The sequence below is a fragment of the Rattus norvegicus genome, chromosome 9 (assembly GCF_036323735.1).
Source record: "Rattus norvegicus strain BN/NHsdMcwi chromosome 9, GRCr8, whole genome shotgun sequence".
NCBI classification, from domain to species: Eukaryota; Metazoa; Chordata; class Mammalia; order Rodentia; family Muridae; genus Rattus; species Rattus norvegicus.
This window is the reverse complement of record NC_086027.1, coordinates 21,478,350-21,496,149: the sequence shown is the minus strand read 5'-3', so window position 1 is coordinate 21,496,149 and position 17,800 is coordinate 21,478,350. Positions and strand designations below refer to the sequence as shown.

The window sequence follows — 17,800 nt, the reverse complement described above, 5'->3', positions numbered from 1 at the left end:
TTAAAAAAAGCCCCACCAAAAACAACAAAATCAAAAAAGCATTAGGGGTGGGTAAATTCAAATGCACCAAATTTTAGAATAAATTCTATTCTATTCTGGCAAAAGTAAGCATCTGTGTGCTCTGTGTAACCACAGCACAAACATCGTCAGTCTGCACATTCCCCTCATTCCCAGGAGATGCAGATGTGGGCCAAGAAACGTGGGGAGGCAGCCCTGTGGGAACAGCAGCCCTGCTCTGGTGGTTTGGTCTTCTGTCACCAAACACCAGCCAGAGCAGCTGAAGGGACTGGGAGCCTCTCCCTGGCCTACTAGAATAAAGACAACTGATTTTCTATATGGCTCCCTTTTCTTATTACCTTCAACACCAGGCTAGAGTGAACAAAAGCAAACTGGTGGAAAGGCCCTGACACAGCCACTCCCTAACTAAGAAGAGGATTAGAGCTCCTCCCACCATTTTATTTTCCCCCAAGAGCAAAAGGTTCCTCTTAGCAACTGTCTGTGACCATCTGAGTCCTGATGCACCATTCTCAGTAGAGAAAGAAGGGCAGGTCTGGGATAATCCCCACAATAAAACTCCAGTCAGGTGCTGGAGGTGGCCCTGAATGACCCACCAGCGCACGCCTCTTCAATAGTCCTTTAAAATACCAGATCAAACTGGCTGACGCTGGCATGGAAGGCCTGATTTCTGGGTTGTCGTTCTATCTGTGAGTTCTGGGCAGCATAGGCCTGTAAGCCCTTTCTGTGCTGACACTTCTGTTCCCCCTGGGAGAAGCCAGGGCTCTGCCCAGCCCATGCCCATCTACTATCCAGCTACATTCCCTAAAAACCAAACTAACCCCAGTGTGAAAACCACCCTCTGCCCTCACTGTTACCTACTCAGGCTTTGAAATGAGAACTGGTTTGGAGGGTCCAGCAAAGGACCCATCCCCTGTTGTGCCTCTTGCATTTGGGGAGGTCTTTGTTCTCCACTGAGCATGCAGCTTGAGGAGGGAACTCAAGCAGAACAGTGAGGGAGAAGGGGACAGTCACCTTGCCACAGGTCAGCTAAACCAAGCTGGGGACAGACACTGCAGCCAGCTTGCTCTTACATCCATTAAAGCTTAAAATGAGACAAAATTAGTATAAAGTCAATACTGTGCGTGCTTGCCATCTGAACGTTACTGACCCTGTATCGATGGTCTCTGTGGATACTTCCCAAGAAGCACTGCATGCATAAAACGCAGGTGGGGTCGACTGCACAGTCTCTGTGAAGTTAAAGAAAAGGAGGATGAATAAATCAGAGAGTTAAAAATTAATGCATTCTCCCGAAACATCAGAATCTGCTGGGGGATGGTCTGGTGCTGCTCTGTATCCCAATGCTAAATGCTGGCCCCAACCCTGGCTGCAGTCCAGACAGCACTTCTCATGTATACCAAATGATGTGTAAGGTTTGCTGGACAATCTTCTGACTGGTGGAATAGGAGTGGCTGACAGCCAGTCACTGGGCACAACAGAGGCAGGCGAGGCTTTGATTAGTAGGCTTGGGGTTGCAGGTGGGGACCAGGAAGAGAGAGGGAGGAAGAGGAGGAGAAAGAGGATGGAGAAGCAGGTCTTCCTCAGACAGGATGGCCCAGGAGCACACGGCTGGGGGGAGAAGTACATCCTGAGGACAGATGGATGGAGCAGGAATAACCCAGGGGAGACTCAGACAGCAAGGAACGTGGTGAGTGCAGCGGAGGAATGGCCAGTCCAGCACAGAGTGACAATTTAGGAGTAACTTCCCAGAAACTGCTGAAGCTAATTAAATCAGTGACTGGCTTGATTACTGGGGGCTGCTCAGGTCATAAGAACTAGAAAGAGTTATTAAATACCTATAACAACAAGAATCCTTCTACCAGTGCCAAAATAGCACTCCACTGCCCCAAACCATTAGGTCTCAGTCAATGAAACCAGCACAATGATTTAGTTTGCTACTGGAGAGTACGAGGACGCCTCTGAGTGCATCCTTGACTACAATGGTCCATTTCTCCACAGGTCTGGGAACACCTGCCCTAGGAAGCTAAGCAAACCCTTAAGTCAGAGCTTACAACTTTTTGTTGGAAGTGGCATCTGCAGTGCTGAGTGCTGATGATACTGTTTTCTTTGAGACAGGGTCTCTCTGTACAGCCCAGGCTGTCCTGGAACACACTATGTAGACCAGGCTGGTCTCAAACCCCCAGAGATCTGACCACTTCTTCCTCCCAAGTGTTGGGATTAAAGGTTAAGTTTTATTACTTGACTACTTGGTGTTCTTAGATTCACATTTCCCGCTTCTGGATTTTCCCATCCGTGTGGGTTTCTCATCTCTAGTGGGTAAAGGCCCTTGTGTTTAGCACCCATAATAAATTCAAGACAGTTCTGGCAGTTTGCCAGTTTGCTTGTCTATAGTAAAACAAAAAAATTCCCAAAGAATGGGGTGGCGAATGTTCCTATGAGACACAGAGGCCTCATATACTAAGACAGAGTGAATATTTGAGGCTGCAAAACCCAGAATGGCACGATTTTCTATGCTTAATTTGAAGAACACTTTCGAGAGTAGCTGGCTGACAAACACTGCTGAACAAGGATCGGAAACATACAGCTACCGGGACTAACACAGAACAGAGTGGCCAGCCAGATGTCACCTCTGTGCACATTCAACAGGAGCACTGGGGTCTGACAAGGCTTGTTCTTCTGCCTGGGACACTGGATACATAGTTCACATCTGCAACCGGGAAACAGGAGCTCACAGAGATCTGAGTTCAGGACAAGTCCACAGTGCTCAGTTAGCGACATCTCTTTCCACAGCCCAAGCTGTCTGTGCAGTAACCTTGGCATGGACTTTGTGGTGAGAGGCAGCAGCACTACAAGACAACTTGATTTCCACTAAGGGTCAAACTGCATGGAGGCCTACTGCTGATGCAACCTCAGAGCCATGTTACCGCAGGACATCCTGTGGCTGCTGCAACACTAAACCACCCCAAGCAGCTGGAACCAGCCTGGACAGCTGTGGTGGCCACCATCCTGTTCATCTTAATGGTGTCTCTGACTCTTAGCCTTTCAAACAAGCTGTTTCCATCACGCACACAGCACACCTGAAAACCATGTGAGGACAGAGAGTCAGCCCAACAGGAGCAAATCACAGCCCTGTCTTTGAATAATTCACTGAACTCGTTCCTCTCCTCCATTCAGTGTGCCTATTAGACAAACTGTCTCAAATCACACGGCTCACAGAGCAGCACGGCTCTCTCACAAGGCCCGCATGCCTTACTTGTCTCTGCAATAAAATTCATCAAGATCCCTAACTTTGGGATTCTTACCCCGCAATTCTTTCTCTCGGGTGACAAAGAACCTAGGAAACCGGATAGAGGTCTTGTTTTGCTTTCTCCACCTCGGAAACTCCCCAGCCTTTACTAGGGACCACAGTTCCCAACAGCAGTCCACAGTTCTGAGTTACAGTGGTCATGAGAAATAATCCATTAAATTAAAACAATACTCAAAAACAAGACTTTTATTACTATCAACTCATATAGTCGTTATTTATTTATTGGTGTGTGTGTGTGTGTGTGTGTGTGTGTACATGTGTGAACATGTCTATGTACACAGTGCACTTGTGGAGGTCAGTCCTTTCCTTCCATCATGTGGGTCTTGAAAATTTGACTCAAGGTCTAAGGCTTGATGACACAGACCTCCTCTTGCTGAACCATCTTGCCAGCATATGACACGTTTTCCAGTATCTATTGTGAGTATCTTAACTTATCCGTATTTCTAAAGATGGGTGTGTGCACTTGAGTGCACGAGCCCGCACAGGACAGAGGTGAGCTGGCCTCCTTGGAACTGGGTTCCGAGTGGTTTCACGTGGACCAACATGGATGCTGGGAGGGAACTTGCGTCCTCTGCAAGGGCAGACAGCGCTCTTAACTACTGGGCTGCTCTCCAGCCTCCCTCCTCGATAGTTTTAACAAAAAGGAAACACCTACACATTTGAATTTAGCTGCATTTAGCTGAAAAAACAAAATCCCGGCCCATTCCCACATTCATTACATGGGAGTAACTCCTAGCGCACTGGTGCATGGACTAGGAGCAGTCGGGAAGCATGAGAAAGGGCTCTGCAGTCAGAGGCCTGCTGTGACATGGCCCTAGTGGCTGGAAGAACACCGAGATGCCTCAGGCCTCAGAAAGCAAACTCCTTCCCACCTTCTCCTGCCAAACCTGTTTTCCCTTGTAAGCCAGGCCACCAGAACTGGGAGTACACTCATCCCAGCCTTTGAGGGGCTAAGTAGATCCAATGGAGATTCCAGAAGAGATCCTGCCCCACACCACCTAGAGGAAATGCTCAGAGGCCGAGAAGAATCCACAGACAGGCTCTGCTGGGTTCACCACTCAGTCTATTATTAGCATCACGCCTTACCCTTTTTGTCCAATCACGTTCCTGCATGATTGTTTGAGCTTCACGCATATTCCATAAAAACCAGAAAGGCTGCAGCATGGAAAGCACGGAAGCCTGAGCACCCGGAGGGAGAGGCACGCCCTGCTTCTCATATCCTGCCCTGCACATCACGCTGTCTGTATCCTTTGCAACAGGATTTACAGTAGCTCAAGAAATACAATTCCATGCAGCAAGTTAACCAAGGAGAGTCATAGGACTCTTACGCAAACCCTCCCGAACACAGGGGGTTCAGAACTGTGACAACTGTTTGAGATGAGGAGTGTGTGTATGTGTGTGGGGGGAGGGTGAGAGACTGAATCTGAGTTTTCCTCTATATTGGATGTAGTTTTAAGTTTTTTTTTTTTTTTTAATTTATGTATGTGAGTACACTGTCACTATCTTCAGACACAACAGAAGAGGGCATCGGATCCCATGACAGATGGCTGTGAGGTACCATGTGGTTGCTGGGAATGGAACTCAGGACCTCTGGAAGAGCAGTCGGTGCTCTTAACTGCTGAGCACTTCCTACAGGGCTGTGTAACAAAGAGCACCACACAGAGACACTTGATCTAACAGGCAGACAACCAGGGGGCTTCAGAGTTCCGGTCAAGGCTGATGTCCAGCAGAGACACATGGAAGGCTAGGCTATGTCCTGCACATGGAAAGAAGGGTGATTACACACAGCTGGGTGGCAAGAACCAAACAATGGCCACACACAGAAAAATGATGGAGTCAAATTCCTTCTGTCAGGGCAGAAACTACACAAACTCAGAAAAGAACCCAGATGGATTAATTAAAACTACAAAGAAAACCAGTTTCTTGGGAAAATGGTTGATTTCAGGCAGACTGGGAGAAATCCGAGACAACATCGTGGCATCTTGTGCCAGAAACTAAGCAAACAGTGTGACAACCCGAGCTGTGTAAACGAGAGCTGACGGCGTGGACAGGAGGCAAAGACAGGGAGCACAAGACAACAACAACAGTCAGTGCATTTCAGGTTCAAGTTCCAGAGCGTCACTAATATTAAAGCACAAGGAAACTCAAAGTGTATAAAGAAAAGGCAGCTACAAGGCCAAAGCTCCCCCACAGGACACTGGCTCACACAGGGGAAAGTGACCTCACAGTAGAGAGAGCATCACCATCAGGTGATCAATGGCCCATAGGCCACGGCAGGGTCAGATCCCTCATCCTGTGGTGGCCAAAAGTACAAGGATCATGTCCCAGATGAACCCAACTGGAAGGACATTTTCAAAATAACTAGTTTGTAATTTTCAAAAGTGTCAAGATCATAGGAAAAAAAATCAAATAAAAACCAAGGGTTGTGGTCAGACTGTAGATTTAAAAACCGTGGGGCTGGGGATTTAGCTCAGTGGTAGAGCGCTTACTTAGGAAGCGCAAGGCCCTGGGTTCAGTCCCCAGCTCCGAAAAAAAGAACCAAAAAAAAACACAAAACCGTACAAATGTGTGACTGGACTTGTACCTTTTGGGTATAAAGGACACTGTGAAACGCATTGAATGCAGCTTCCATATTCATAAATCACAAGGTTGAGCTTGACCTGTTCTCTAAGCGTCAGCAGTACACACACAAAGAGATCTCTATAATACTAAAGAATTCAATCTAACAATCAGAATTCATATTCCGACCACGCTAATGAGGGGAAACTAACATAGAAACCCAGACACCTTAATTACCTTAATTTGAATTTTACAAGAAAGTGCTTTTTAAGTCAAACAGGGCCTCTATCAACAGTCTATCTGCACAGTGGAACATTATCTAGCCACACAAACTCAACGGAAAGATGCTAAGTTACATCTGCGTACATGTATCTTTTCTTTCTTTTGAGACAAGGTCTGTCCTGGATGGAACTCACTATGTAGACCAGGCTGGACCTGCCTTTGACTCAAAAGGCTGGTAGGAGAGGCGTGCAACACCACACCCGGCTTCTATGTTTACTTTCATCAGTTATTCACTCTGTGTGTGGGCACACGTGCGTGGGCTTTTGAGTCCCGTAGAGCATGTGTGGAGGTCTCTCCTTCTACCAGTGGTCTCCCCTCGAGGTTTAGCAGCAGGCGCCTTTCCCCACCGAGCCACCTCACCAGCCCAGAGATGCCTTTTTGTGTGTATGTGTGCATACTTACGGCTAAGGTAGTCTGTCCATACATACAGGCACACTCAATATCTATTATACATAGGGAATTTCTTGACAGACAAATGCGTTAACAGTGATATTCAGAATGGAAAGTCAGACCGGTCAGGGCACATTACTCTTGGTCTTCTCACAGATTCAATTTCACCAATCTTTTAAGGTCATCGTGTATCAGTAAGCCCATGCAGCCAACATATCCTACTTTCTACCATTCCCAATTAAGAAACTCCTTGGAGAAATGGCTAGCTCTCCATATAGGTCACAGCAAATACAGGAAGCTATGGCACCTCACCCTGCCAGAGAGGACAGAAGCACCCCAACGCTAATAACGAGACAGGAGAGAAAGGTGCCGATGCGACGAGGTTCCACAGCCAGTTCTGGAGTAGTGGCCCCATCAGAAAGAATCACTGTGAGCACCATGCATCAGGAAGGGCCAGGAAGAACTGCAGCCAGCACAGGGACAGCCAGATTTCTCCCGTGCTGCTGACAGGCTGCTTCTTGGACTGGGAAATCATTCTGTGAATATTTGTTTCCAAATTACTTTATTAAACAGTAGACTTTTAAATGCATACATTTTATAATTAGAAGTAAACCCTGAGGTCTTACAGGAGAGCTGTAGATTTTACCTGCAGGAGTAGGTAGGTTCCCCTACTTTAAACACTCGGCCACAGAGGTGAGAAGGCTTGTTCGCCTGCTCCAGCTTTGGAAACCCCAGCGCAGGGTCTTCGCCGCAGATATACCACTCCATTGGTCCCAGCAAGATGTGCTGTGCCAGTGTGTCTTCCTTCTGAGGGAAAGGGTTGGGGCCCCGGCAGTAGATTTTGGGCACACAATGGGCTAAATGCTGGTATACTTCTCTGGTGAGGTCGGTTGCTTGCAGCCATTTCTTCAGAAAAAGAAAACAAGGTTAACTGACTGTTAGTTTGAGTAATTATACCCAACTTCATTTTTGCTGAGAAACTAATTTTACTACTACTAAAAATCATATTTTGATTATACTGTTGTACATTAAATTTCATCTGGGTCAGTGAGATGGCTCAATGGGTAAAGTGCTTGCCAAATGACTTGATTTCAAACCAGGACCCTCATAAAGGAAGAGGGAGGAAACAAGACTCCATTGGGTTGTCCCTTTGCCTTGACATATGTGCCCTGTACCCTCCACCCCCAACACACTCTGCTTATTCAGATCCCAGCTGCTATGCTCATCTGATCTAATGCTTTACTTGAACGTTATTCCAACTGTTACCGGGATGTTTTGGTCAGGGATGGATGAATGGAGGGAGGTATATATACGCACGCACACGAGTGTCATCTCACACGAGCCTGACCAACTTCTCCCTACAAACCCTTTCCCCTTGGCTCTCCCCACTAAATACAAAAGGAAAACAACAAAACAAAACAAATACCTCCCTTTTCTGTGCCTCAACTTTTGCTCCAACTCTAGTATACTTGGGTATCTCACATGTGCCAGTCAAAATGCCCAAAACTGAACTCTTAGTCTTCCCACCGCCATCCAAATCTGTGAAGATCTCTCCCTCTCTGCTTCACTCAGCCATCAGGCAGGCATCCTCAAACTGCCGAATCAACTCCTTATCCACCATCACCAAGAGCATTTGCTTTGCCTCCTGCAAGGTGTCTTCTCAGCCCATTTCCCAACTCCCTCCCCTTTGTCAGGTTTAAAACACTGAGCACCAGTGAATCCCTGCGAATTTGTTTACACTCCTGTTGTACTTATACACAGAAAGAAAGCAGGGGTGTGGGGGTGTAGGGCTGGGGAGGGGTAAGGAGTGGGTCAGGTAGGTCTATAAACATTAAAACCTCTGAACCCCTCCCTGAGTCACTGCTTGACTTTCCCTACCTTCTGCCCCACATGCCTCCCCCCACTCCCACCTCTGTTTCCTGCCCCCCCTCCCATGCCTGGCCTCCCTATCAACCCTTGCCCCCCACCCTATCTCCTGCTACCCTCCCCATCAATCCTTACTTCCCCTTCCCTACCTCTGCCTCCTGCTCCCCACCATATGCCTGCCCTCCCTATCCACCCCTCCCCCTCCCCACCTCCTGCTCCCCCCCCATGCCTGCCCTCCGCCCCTGTGCTCTTTGTTCTCATAAATGTCTTTGTGTTCTGTTGCCTCTAAGCCAAGAAAAAGATTATAAACCTCAAAATGTGAGGTAAAATGACCCTCTTCTCCTAAAGCACAGTTACCTGTGTGCTGACACAGCCCTCAGACCCAACCTTTATTAGGGCTGCAACCAGTCTTGCTAAATCTCCTATTTGCCGGGCAGTGGTGGTGCACACCAGAACTTGGGAAGCAGAGGCAGGCAGATCTCTGAGTTTGAGGCCAGCCTGGTCTACAGAGTGAGTTGCAGGACAGCTAGGGATACACAGAGAAACCCTGTTTTGAAAGTCAAAAAGAAAATAAAAAGACGCCTAGTCAAGCCAGGCATGGTGATGTGTACCTGTAATCCCAGAACACCCAGGGTGGAAGCAGGAAGGTCAGGAATTCAAGGGACTATGATGAAACCTAAAACCTTAGAAGTCTGACGGGGCTGGAGAGCTGGCTCAGAGTTAAAGCACTTGCTGCTCTTGCAGAGGTCCCAGGCTCAGTTCCCAGTACCCAAGTGGTGGCCCACAAACCACCAACTGGTAATTCAGTTCTGGGAAATGTGACGCCCTCCTCTAAACTCCAAGGGCACTAGACATGCATCTAGACAAAATGCCCAGACACATAAAAAAAGAAAAAAGTTAAAAAGTAAATGTAAAGCCTTTATGTAACTATTCTCTTCAGAAACCTTAACCCCCATATTTCCTTCTAATAGTAACACTTTAAATATTCATGAGGTAGGCCAGGGATTATGGTTCATGGCTTTAATCCCAGCACCCAAGAGGCAAAGGCAGGTGGATCTTTTGAGAGTTTGAGGTCAGTTTGGTCTACATAGGGAGTTCCAGGAAAACCAGGGCTATTACACAGGAAAATCCTATCTCGAAAAACAAAAACAAACAACAAAAATTCCATGAGTGGCATATATTAACATTTTAGTCACTCTCACGTTCCAGAAAACTTTTGCTAAAAATCTAAACACTTGGTTCATAGGGAATGGAATTGAGAGAAAGGCTGTAATGTGAGTTTTTACTGCTTAGGTAAAAGTGAATTTTCCAAACACTGCCTTCAGAGGGACAGGAAGAGACTAAATTATTTTAAAATGATAGTTACTTCTTAGGAGACCATCCCAAGATCTTAATGATTCTCCCCTTTTAAAGAGTAGTTCTAAACCAAAATGCTGCATTGGAAGGATATGTACAGGTGAGTGAGCGTGCACGCATACACGCTCACGTTAAGTCCACTGTTACGAGGACAGTGCGCTCCCACTCACGGAGGGGTTTGTTTTGTTTTGATTTGTTTTGTTTTTTTTCTTGACACAGGGTCCCGTCTACACAGCCCCGACTGTCCTGGAACTCTCAAATATTCTCTTGCTCTCCTTCCCAAGTGCTGGGATTAAAGGCAGAAGCCATCATATCCAACTCACTGAGTTTTAAGTGACACCTTTATTGTCATATCCAAGGGGAAAGGTCCAATTGTTTACCCACTGTCAGGCAAGCAAAGAATAAGGATTATCAAAGGCCTATGCCCTTTTCTTTATGAATGAAAAAGTAAAACACCTGAATATAATTTTAATTGACAGCACTATGAAAAGTTTTCCTGAAAAGCATTTTTTTAAAGAAAAAAATTAGTTTTCTTTACTTTATGCTGGATTTCTCCTAAAACCTTACTTCTACAGCACTGTAAAATGGTTCTTAGAAGAAATTATGTTTTATTAATAATTGTGGCTCCAACAGCAGATGTATCAAATTTGCTCCTAAAGGTCAAAGGAGAAGCTTGGACCTGGGAAGGGTCTGCGGCACACACCCCGAACTCAGTCTCCACAGTTTCACAGCGCAGCTCACAACCACCTGTGGCTCTAGATCCAGGGGAGCAGACGACTTCTTTTGGCATCGTTAAGGGCAGGCACCAGCACACATGGACATACACACAGATACATATACATAACTAAAAATTAACTAAAAATTAAAAATACATCTTAGAGGAAAGAAAAAAGTTGAGGCTGTTATCCTTACACAAAACATGGCATTAGTAAAACAAGCGTCTAATTTTAAATATCATTTTATCATGTGCTATTATTTCAGAACCTAGCTAAAAAGGCTGACATATGTTACCCATATGTCAAGTCTAGAAAGTCAAGGACCGGGGCTGGCAATGTTGCTCAGTAGTTAGTACAGAACATGAGGCCCTGGGCACAGCACCCAGCACTGCCCAAATAACAAATGCACAAGTTTACTGCTGCTGTGGGAAAAATTCAAAGCCGCACAGTATGTGTATTTGAACTCCATTACAGACACCGTAATCTGATTAAACTTAGCATCACTATACAAAGCAAGAAAATTTTAGAATGTTCCTCACAGTGATTGCTCACACATTTCTCAAAGTAATAAAACCAACAGGGGTTGGGGATTTAGCTCATTTGTAGAGCGCTTGCCTAGCAAGCGCAAGGCCCTGGGTTCGGTCCCCAGCTCTGGGGAAAAAAAAAAGAGAAAAAAAAAAAAAACCCAACAGCTTTCTCTATCAGTTCTCCCCTGCTCCTGCAGCCGAGGGAGGGGTCCATGGGAGACGTTACTGGGGTTTCTAAGTTGACTGCTTTCATTTGTCCTTTCTGATACGTGGACTAGAGCAATAAGTCCCCATGAGGAAATAAAGAAACTGCCACCTCATGCCACCTGAGTAAACGTTCCCAGCCTTCCTATCATTGAAGGTTAAAGTCTTGGGGTTGAGAGCATTTATAAAAACATAAACACAAAAACAAAAGGGTCCCCAGGGGCTGGCCTCCTCATTACCGTTTCTAAGTGTTCTATAGCCAATTAGTTCGCATCCTCAAGCACATCTGGTTTGCTTTCAAACAAGGCTACAATGCAGCCTGCGAGCTGGCAGCTATGAAATAGCAAACCCTCCTGGTCAGATGGAGGAGAGCTGGGGAGAGCTCCATTAATAAACAGGTAGGAAGATCCAGAAACCAAGCTCATGGCATGTGTTCACCACCGTGATCGCCAATCATGAGAGACAGTCCTCCTCACCTCACATACTATCATAGCAACAATCAGAAGCAGGCGAGAGCTGGCCAGGATGCAGAAAACCACGGTCCCTCCTGCCCTGCTGAGTATAAAACACAGCAGCCACTTTGGAAGACAGGCTGGCAGTTCCTCAAAAGAGTTATTAACATATGACCCAGCAGCTCCCCCCCTAGGGACACGGCCAAGAGAAATCAAAGCGTGCACACACAACTACACAAATATTCCCAGTAGCACGTTCCAGAGATCCAAACAGCACCCAGCGCAGATATCTCTCCATTCACGAACAGGTAAGATGTGCTGTATCCATCGGCACAAGGTTCTACTATTTGGCAATAAAAAAGAATTAAGTCTCGATGCACCCTACAACCCGGATGAACTCCGTGAAAAGAAAGGAGGTATCACAAAATAAACTATAAGATTCCACTTATATGATGTTCAGAATGAGTCTACGGAGATGGAAAATAGATTAGCAGTTGTTTACAGCTTGGGGATCTGAAGAGAGATGAAAACATAAAAGGGAACTTCATGAGCATCCAACTCCAGGAAGGCTCCCCAACCCTGTGCGCCGTTCACCATGGGAAGCTAGAAAGAAGCAACACGCACACAACGCTATACAAAACATCTATAATGAGTGCTGGCCAGAGCCCACTGGTTAAAGGAGCTTGCCTGCTGACCTGTGTTTGATCCCCAGAGTCCACAAAAGAGATGGAAGGAAAGCATGGAGCCCACGTGATATTCTATGATCTCCACAAAAAAGCCTGGCACGCAGGTGAACCCACATCCACTCATCACTCACATACTACATACAGACACAAACTCAAGCTCATGACAGAAATGCTTGCAGCCTCTCATTTGCTCTCTCTGTGTGTGTGCACACACGCGCATGCCCGAGGAGGAGGGAGCATCAGATGTCTTCCTCGTTGCCTTATTTTAAATAAGTCTCTCGAAGAATCTAGAGTTCACTGATTTGGCCAGACTAGCTTGCTAGCAAGTCTCAGGAATCCTCCAGTCTCCTGCTCTCCTGGGATCACATATATTGCTGTGCCTGAACGAGCCATCTACCCAGCTCCAAATTTCTTTTCTCTTCTCTTTCCCCTTCTCCCTCCTTCCCCCCACCCCCCTTTCTGAGACAAGAATCCCCTAGGTAGCACAGGCTGATTGGAATGTCCAAATAACCCCGCTGTCTCAGCCTCCTGAGTGCTGGGATTATAGATTTGCACCATCCGACACAGCTTGAATTTCTTTTTAGGCTTGGGAGAAAACAATACATGTACTTCTTAAATGATAATTTAAGCCCATGATAGCATATGGGAACAATCAATCATACACATCAATTACATCAAGGAGAAGACTGACAGCAGCTGGCTTCACTGGCCCCCTCTAAAATTACAACAGTAGAGTCAGCTTGGTTAAAAAGGATGGGATCACAAAGTCTTTCTTTTGTGCCAATCAAGTGTTGAAGACTTGATACTTACTCATAAGCCAGGTGTGGTTGTCACACCTGGAAGTCTAAGGCAGGAAGACTGTGAGTTCAGGGCTAGCCTGGGACACACAGAAAGCCAAATGACACAAAAGGCATCGCTACTTACTAAGTCAAAATGGAATTACTTGGTCTTAGAAAATTATCTATTTTCTAAATTGGTCTAAATTCTGCAATAAATACGTTTTCTACAACATCTTTTCTAAAATTTACTTTTTGAAAATAAGATTTTTTTTTTTTTTAAAATAGCCCTGGCTGGCCTGGAACTCCACGTAGAACAGGCTAGCCTCAAACTGACATGCGCCTACCTCTACCTGAGCAGCAATGGAATTAAAAGTATGAACCACCACACCTGACTAAAATTTTCAGTTGTGGTCAAGGGTCAGGCTGGGGCCTAAGCGGAAAGAACAATGTTAAGAGTTTGGCATCCTTGGGGTTGGGGATTTAGCTCAGCGGTAGAGCGCTTGCCTAAGAAGCGCAAGGCCCTGGGTTCGATCCCCAGCTCCGAAAAAAAAAAAAAAAAAAAAAAAAAAAAAAAAAAAAAAGAACCAAAGAGTTTGGCATCCTGACTAAATGCACCCAGTAGACTCCTCCAGACATAACAGCATCGATCCTAGTGTGCACCTGCCCTATTTGAAGGCCTTCAGACTACATCTCCTCAAGTTTAATTTCATAAATCTATATAGAACAGCGCTTAAAAGTAAAGAGAGCTCAGATGGTGATCTCCTCAAACTCAGAGTCAGCACAAGTTAACGGAAGTTCTGCTTGGGCCTGGAGAGACCACTCTCAAAGCAGCATCCATGCTAGCGTCTGTCACTGCAGTTCCAGGGGACCTGGAATATGTACATACCCCGACACAGACATACACAAATACACATAATTATAAATTAAAAAAAATAAATAAAGGTTTTGTTGCATTTCCCTTATTTTCCCCCATTCCATATGCTTGAAATTTTCAGCGAGCTGGGAGTAACAGCCTCCGGCGCTGGGCTTCCTCAGGATCAAACCGAAGATACCTCACCACTGTCAGAATGGGGGTAACACAGCTGCTGTCACCATCAGCAACTGATGCAACAAGCTAAGGGGTCAGGAGGAAAACAAAATCCCCCTGCCTCCGACACGAGCAGATTTGACAGTTAGAATAAGATAGCAAGTCACTTAGTCTTATTTTCCTGTTTTCTTATAACAGGGCTTTTTTTTATCTCTTCCAGATGTCTTTCATAAGTCAAAGGCAGATGGGGGGTAAAATCCTTCTGAGTACAGGAAAACAGACTGCACGCCTACCTTACTTAGCCTTACCAAAAAAATTTCAAAACTTAAATTCATCAGGCAACAATGTATTTTTTTAAAAAAATTACCCCCACACCCCTCCCCTTCACTTCCACCTACACTTATCTAAGTCTCATCAGCTCACTCCAAAGATTCGTCACCAGCTGCACATCCCAACTTACTGACCCTAACATCCCGTGTGACGATGTGTTGAACAGTCACCCATTTCCTGGGAGCTTTTTCAGCTGGAGGCCTCTGAGTCTAGGCTCCAATTGTCTGAGCTATTTCCAGTCGCTGTGGACAATCCGTTCTGATAGGTGTCCCCTGCCCTCACTGGCAAAAGACTGACACTGAGTTTGTTGAAGTTGTTGTCTTCGTAACTTTGCTACTTGTATCAGCGCTGTTCATAATACATTTTAAGTCCTTTCTATGTTCTGAAGGGCTTAGGTTGAGGGCCTAAGGGCTCCTGATAGGCTGGGATCAACGCTATCATCCCTAATGAGTTTGCATCTGTTATCCAAAGCTGCTTTCTCAAAGTTATATAATGTTTGTTCTTCGTCCAACTTTTCCCAACTCCTAGAAAAATTGGGTAGTTTAAAAAAAAAAAAATCTCCCACCCTCCATGTCGAGACACCACTAGTACACACAGGCAACCAACGTTGCCATCTAACGAGATAAACAAGTGCAAAACAACTTTTTTAAAAAAAGCACGGAGGGAGGAATGTCGGACTGTGCTGTTTGCAGCCTGGGTACCCTCCAACCCCCTTCCCCAGCAGTCCCAGCAACAAAGTTGGAGCTGGGTGAGGGTAGAAAGCTTCGGCGCGGACACTGCTCCGCTTATCCCAAGAAAAGGAATCAGAAGATAAGTAGGGCGCTTATACCACAACGTTAGGAAGAGGCTTGCTTCCTCCCATCTTCCAGCAGCTAGCATATAGGGCAAAGGCCCAAGTGTTGTCGACTTAATGGAGGGTGAAAGGTAATTAGGGATAATGAAAGCACTGTAGTAGAGTCGCCGGGTATAAGGAGGATCTGAGTACCGAAGGCGCAGAGCAGGCTCGATGGCCTCCTGGGTCCTTTCCCCACAGGACATGGCCAGCGCGGCTGTTACCCGAAGTCAGTGGCGGGCTCCCGGATTTCCAGGACTCTGTTCCTCCCCTGGGGCGCGGCCTGCGAGGGCCGGACGTACTCCTCCCGGGCTCCCGCACTCACCCCTGCGATCTCCTCGGCAGAACATTCCAGCAAACTGCGGTCGATGGCCTGCACCTCGGGCTCCATCTCCGACGCCATCTTCTCACCTCCTCCTCTCCCCGGGTGCTCTCGCCGCTGTCGCCTCTTCCCGGGCCTCAGCTTCGCCTCTGCTCCCGCAGCCGCGACGGTCACCCCTGTCCCGGGGCCGTCAGTCCCGGGCCGTCCCGGCGGCCGCGAGCCGAGCTGCGCAAGGAGCAAAGCGGGACGCGAACCTGCAGCGGGGACGGCAGCCGCTTGCGCGCGCGCCCGGGCTCGGCGCCCAGAAGTCAAGTCGCCTCCTCGCCCGTGACCCGGGGAAGGACACCGAGAACCCTAGGCCTGGCACTCCGGATGGCCACTACCGCGTTCAACGCCAAGAGAGGGGCAAAAACACCCAAGCGGGAGAGCAGAGCATTCTGGGAACTGTAGTCGTCCCCTGCGCGGCCAGGGAGAGAAGCGAAGCCTCTATTAAGGAGCGGCGCACGAGTATCATGGGAGTTGTAGTCCATCCCCCTGGCGGAAGCCTGGAAAAAGACAATTTAGAATCCGTGAGGTGGGCTCGACCACGGAAGAGCGAAATAACGTTTGAGCTCTCGTTTTAGTCTCTTAGTCCCATTTATTCTTGTCATTTTTTGATCTCCCCAGCACCAAGAACAAACGTTCCAGGCGCGATATCCACTCAGCTGTCTGTCAAAAGTCTGGTATCTCAATTGTCAAAAGAATGAATGAATCGCGCGTTCTATTCCGGAGGTTCTAATGCCTTGTCATCCTGGCACTAGTCACCGAGGTGTATTTAGTACCGAGATTTTGAAAGGTTTTAAGGCACATTTGCAAGAAATTTAGTTTATGACCATTTGACTGATATATATATTTTCTTTTTTAAGTCTTGCTGCAACAGAAAAGGAGTCTAACAAGTCAACTTAAAGATCGACTCTCAGAGTAAAACAACCCTGAAAGCGCGCGCTTACTTCCGCGTCCTGCCTGCCTGCGTCCTGCGGCTGCGCGGAGGGAGAGCCCGGGCGAGAGCTGCGACTGCCATTGTTTTTGCCGTTTCTCAAAAGGTCAAGGAAAAAAATTTTTTAGGGTTCAATGGCAGGCCACAAAGCAGCAGCAGAAATACTGGATATTTCAGCTGCGTTGCTTTAAAACTAGACTGACAGAAGCAGATCTAAAAGTAGATCGATCGGAGGTTTACATATACTGACTGTAATTTGTGACATGCATTTAAATACCTTTTAAATTGTCTTCGTGGAGAAGTTTAGGCTCTCACAGATGACCAGACAAACCCTAGTTGCCCTGTAGGAAGAGGCTGATATTTTGTACTGGTGTTGTTAGGGTGAGATCTTGGAGCCAGCAGCTCTAACAAGCTAGGCTCAAGCATGTATCCTCGATATGGCAATTAAAAAGATACGCAATAACGAAGAGGTAGAGAAAGGAGGCTTATTCGATGTAGCCACATCGGGAAGAGGGACAAAAAGGTCCAATGACCCCCTGCCCACTCCCGAGTTCACCACCTTCAGAGTCCTGACATGAAGTGTTGCCTGTGCCCTGGACAGCTCTCTGCCTGACCCTACCTGCCCGTGGGGCTTGGCAGTGAGTTGGCAAAGAGTCAACAACACAGACTCCAGGAGCAGGTGAGAAATGCAGCAAGCTCATCAGAGCACCGCTACAAGCTCCTTTAATATCCTCCACCCACGCCTCCATTGGTCCCAAGAAAGCATCTCTTCTAAGCAGCAGTTCCTGATTGGCTGGCATTGTTCGCACCAGCAATACTTGCTCCTCAGGCAGTCCTCAATTAGGTCTTCTTGCAGGAGATGCCTTTGCAGCGGCACAGCCCGCAGCGTTTACATGGAGGCAGCCCTGGCATTCCTGCTACAATGAGGTTTATATTTAAGACAAGGGCGGCCCTGGTCAAGGTGTGGTCCTAGTCCATCGCTGATCCATACTGTCTTGACTCCAGTCTCTCTGTCAAGATGCTTTTCCAACTCTTATAAATTGGGATCCATTGTCTTAAGAGCCTGGTAGCCAAAGGGAGGAGCTTTGGTGGATACCTTGATGTTAGGGGACACAAAGGCATTATTATCCAAAGTCAGGAGTCCTGGAAGAGCACGTGTGGTTGTCTGAATGAG

At 46.9% G+C, this 17,800-nt stretch overlaps 1 protein-coding gene across 7 annotated transcripts in view; it reads right to left on the bottom strand.

The window, feature by feature from the left end:
• The window catches only part of Ubr2 (ubiquitin protein ligase E3 component n-recognin 2), a 79,879-nt gene extending 63,787 nt beyond the window's left edge, over nucleotides 1-16,092 (bottom strand). For 2 of the 7 annotated variants that reach the window (XM_039083820.2, XM_063267357.1), the window contains exons 1-3: nucleotides 15,654-16,092; nucleotides 7,200-7,459; nucleotides 1,166-1,244 (exon numbers count right to left, since the gene is read on the bottom strand). In XM_039083820.2, the coding sequence (XP_038939748.1) occupies nucleotides 1,166-1,244; nucleotides 7,200-7,459; nucleotides 15,654-15,731 (417 nt within the window). In that variant the 5' untranslated portion in view covers nucleotides 15,732-16,092. The remainder of the gene's footprint in view (nucleotides 1-1,165; nucleotides 1,245-7,199; nucleotides 7,460-15,653) is intronic. The other 5 variants (XM_039083816.2, XM_063267355.1, NM_001412818.1 and 2 more) reach the window with 3 other exon arrangements.
• Nucleotides 16,093-17,800: the final 1,708 nt, after the last annotated feature.